Raw genomic sequence first — 4,061 nt, 5'->3', positions numbered from 1 at the left:
GGATAAACACCAAAGCCGCGAACAAGAAGGGAGGAGAAGTGAAGAAAGAGGAAAGACATTTGTAGAGGGTGTAAATGAGTCTAATAAAATCAAATGTCATAGTATTTAAACTTGTTTAGTTATTTTAACGAGTTTGAAATTTTATTAAAATTTAAATAATTTATTTGTCAAATCGAAATTAAATAATTTTTTTCAGCGAATATAAAATATTATTCAATTTTAAATTAATTAATTGACGAATCAAAATTGAATGAACTTTTATCAAATAAAACTCGATTCGAATATTGAATAGTTTGACTCCTCTTCCAATCCTATACATTTGTTTGGCGCTTCGGATGGTGGTGAGTGAAAAAGGCTTTTTTTTTCTCAGGCCTATGGCCGTAGATATTGGAGAGAGAAGGAAACGGCGGCGGCGATACAGTGGTAAGGGAAAGGCTACTAGGGTTTGATTTGAAGCAGGAGGTCAAACCCAGACGACAACTAATGAAACGCCACTGGATTTGTTGAAATTTACAGCATAACTGCTTTCATGAAAATGCAACTGAAGTTGCTCGAAATTACGTTAGGCAACTCATACTTTAGTGTAGTGAAAATATGATATGATTTGAGGTACAAAATTCAAAAGGACAAACCACTCTTACCGCAAAATTCAATCGGATTACTCTTACAGACCACTATACTTTTTCTTATAACCTAAATGACAAACTGAAGGCACACAAGAAGTAGAACTGCAGAAGAAGAACCAAAGAGAGTAAAAGTCAATCAGGTAATGATGTTCAATCCTATGTCAGTCATGTTTCCTAATTCTTCTGATTGTTGCTAGCATTTGACATTGACTCACTGCTTGTTCAGAAGTATAGAGTGCAATTTTTGTACTTTCATATGCAAGTTCCCCCCCCCCCCCTCCTCCCCCTTTCTTTCTTGAGGATACCAACTAGACAGCAGAAAAAATTACACATATACCTTTAAACCTTGGTGTTGCTGAATTGTCAGATGATATATATATTTGAAAATGGATGCTCAAATGCCTGAGAGTTGAATCAGATGATGAATTTGATTTTTGCGCTATAAAATGGTAAAATCGTGCAAACCACGAATGCAAGGTTGCCATGCACATTTTGATAGACCTATTTTGAGCTCACACTAGCTTATAGAAGCCTCTAAAACTCGACAATCCTTTAGAGGATCCTGAATTTGGATGTTAACCACTTCCGTTTACCCCAGACCTTCATAATGGAGTTAGTCCGTTTTGAAGTATTTACAGATGCTTCTACATGATTGAAGGTTTTGGATGATAACAGACAACTAAAGTCCAGAAAGGCTTGAAGAAAACTACTGCTAGAAATCTCATTGTGGATGTGTAGGAAAACTTTTGGTTTGTATTGACACAATTTACGGTGTAATAAGGTCTTTAGGTCAATCATTTATGTTGTGTGCCTGGCGCTCCATTTGATACCCTCATTTTAAAGACAATGCATCCATGTTTCTGTTAGAAGTCTCAAATGGGGTTCTTATACAGATTTTCACCTTTTTTCACCTGTTGTTCTTGAGAAATTTTGTATATGACGAAAGCCTAATCCATCTTGTGCCATCGTCTATGTCTTTGATGCTGGAATTTGTCCTTGCTTCCTGTCCAGTTTCTCTTCTTTACAGCTGGATTGCTATTGTGAATAAAGAGAGGAAAGGAGAGGAAAGAACCAAAAAGTTGCATGGCCTTCCCCATTCCAGACAGAGTAAAGAGGCTATGGGATGAGTGGAATCTTCGTGCTGCTGTTCTCATCAGTCTTTTTTTCCAATGGTGTTAATATGCTGTGCGGCATCACGTAAAAGAACAGGAAACATGATAGTGACTGCTACCACCTGGTTATTTTATCTGCTTGCTGATTGGTTTGCAGCTTTTGCTGTTGGACTCATCTCCAACGGTCAAAGTAATAATTGTCCTGAGAAATTTGCAGTAAATCAAGACCTTGCAGCATTTTGGGCTCCATTTCTATTGCCACATCTTGGTGGCCCTGATAATATTACCGCCATCTCGCTTGAAGACAATGAGCTGTGGATTAGGCATCTGCTTGGGCTTATCATTCAGTTTTCTGCTGTTGCTTATGTTTTTTCACAATCCCTGCGTAACGTATTCTATGTCCCCACAATACTCTTGATTTTTGCTGGAACTATTAAATATGCTGAGCGAACACGGGCTTTATATTTAGCTTGTTTGGGTAATATTAAGGATTCTATGCTTCCACTGCCAGATGCTGGACCAAACTATGCAGCTTATGGAGGAGTACTCATCTAAGGAAGCTGCTCAAGTTCCAGTTGAGATAGAGATAGTGAAGGAACATGACAGAGGCACTCAGACTTCTGCAAATCCAGAAGAAGAGAATTTGAGTCCTGAAGACATCAGTGATATAGATATTGTGCAAAATGGGTATGAATTGTTTACCACTTTTAGGGGCCTGATTGTTGACCATATGTTTAGCTTTCATGAGCGCAGTAAGAGCAGAAAATTTTTCTTCCAAAGGTCTGCATTTGATGCTTTCAGAGTAATGGAGGTGGAGCTCAATTTCATATATGATACTCTCTACACTAAGATGGCTGTGGTACACAGTAAAAAAGGTTATTGTCTTCGATTGATCTGCTCTATACTTATAGTGCTTTCTTTTGAGAGATTTGCATCACATCATAAACCCGATATTAACCATTTTGATGTTGCTACTACCTACATTTTGCTTTCGGGAGCTGTTCTCTTGGATTTTGTAGCCTTTACTAAGCTCATTTTCTCAGACTGGACCATAGTCAAGCTTAAGAATCTCACAGTCAAAACAACTGTATATGCAGTCCGTGAAAAGCTGTCATGTTCCAAAAGGTGGTCTAATACCCTTTGGCAATGTAACTTGATAAACTTTTGTGTGAATCAGCGTTGGAGATGGTTAGATATTGCAGCTGAAACCGTTGGAATCAAGGATGTTCTTGATGAAATGTACTACAAGGAGGACATTGTCATTCCAGAGGACTTAAAGGATTTCATCTTTATTGAGCTCAAGGTTAAAGCTACCAAAGCAAAAACCACAAATGTTGCTAAAGAGATATACTCAGCAAGAGGTGATTTGGCACTGTTGGATTACACCAATCACTACCCATATCCCATCATTTCATCAAGTGTAGGTGACGAAGTTGAATACGATGAGAGCCTGTTGCTGTGGCATATTGCCACTGAGCTATGCTATTGCACGACTCCTGATGATGGCAATTCCAATCGCAATTATTGTAAGCTTATATCTGATTATATGTTGTATCTTTTGGTTATGAGGCCTAATTTGATGTCTGCAGTTTCTGGCATTGGACAAATTCGATTTCGGGACACATGTGAAGAAGCTAAGAAGTTCTTCAGCAGGTGGAAATCAGAACTAATTATAAGAACCCCAGGCTTGGGAATTTGCAGAAAATTGATCACCTGCTGCATAGCCCAGAATGGATTAACTGGAAAGAGACTCAAGTTCAGCAAATCGAAAAAGAAATGCATGCGAAAAGCTACTTAATGTAAATGCTCTTGTTAAAGCCATTGAGGTGAAGGGAGATAGAAGCAAATCAATATTGTTCGATGCCTGTAGGCTTGCAAAGGATTTGAAAAAGTTGAATGATAAGAAAAGGTGGGAGATAATGAGTAAAGTGTGGGTGGAACTGTTGTCCTATGCTGCCAGTCACTGCCGAGCAAATGCTCATGCTCAGCAGCTCAGTAAAGGTGGTGAGCTCATTACTTTTGTCTGGATACTGATGGCTCATTTTGGATTGGGAGAGCAATTCCGAATTGAGGCGGGACATGCAAGAGCAAAACTGATTGTCGGAAAATAGCAACTAAGAGTGACCATTTTCATTCTAGCTGTAAAATGAAAGAGTCCTCCAACTTGGATGTACTCCTTGACTTAGGTGAGATTTGTGCGTTGCAAAAGACTTCCCTTATCCCTTTTTTTCTTTTGAGTTTCAATTTCAGAGCCACAATTCACACTAGTGCTTTTTATAAGATGTGCTGATTTATCTTATGTTTCCTGTGGCTTTGGTATCAA

General features: G+C 38.5%; 1 protein-coding gene across 1 annotated transcript; it reads left to right on the top strand.

The window, feature by feature from the left end:
* The first annotated feature begins 311 nt into the window (after positions 1 to 311).
* On the top strand, positions 312 to 4,061 carry LOC140037726 (uncharacterized). Its single transcript, XM_072082731.1, has 2 exons — positions 312 to 766; positions 1,638 to 4,061. Exon 2 carries the CDS (start codon positions 2,250 to 2,252, stop codon positions 3,534 to 3,536), a length of 1,287 nt encoding a protein of 428 aa, XP_071938832.1. The 5' UTR covers positions 312 to 766; positions 1,638 to 2,249; the 3' UTR covers positions 3,537 to 4,061.

The sequence above is a fragment of the Coffea arabica genome, chromosome 3c (assembly GCF_036785885.1).
Source record: "Coffea arabica cultivar ET-39 chromosome 3c, Coffea Arabica ET-39 HiFi, whole genome shotgun sequence".
NCBI lineage: Eukaryota > Viridiplantae > Streptophyta > Magnoliopsida > Gentianales > Rubiaceae > Coffea > Coffea arabica.
Note: the sequence above shows the minus strand (reverse complement) of the source record. Positions and strands in the feature narration are given on the sequence as shown.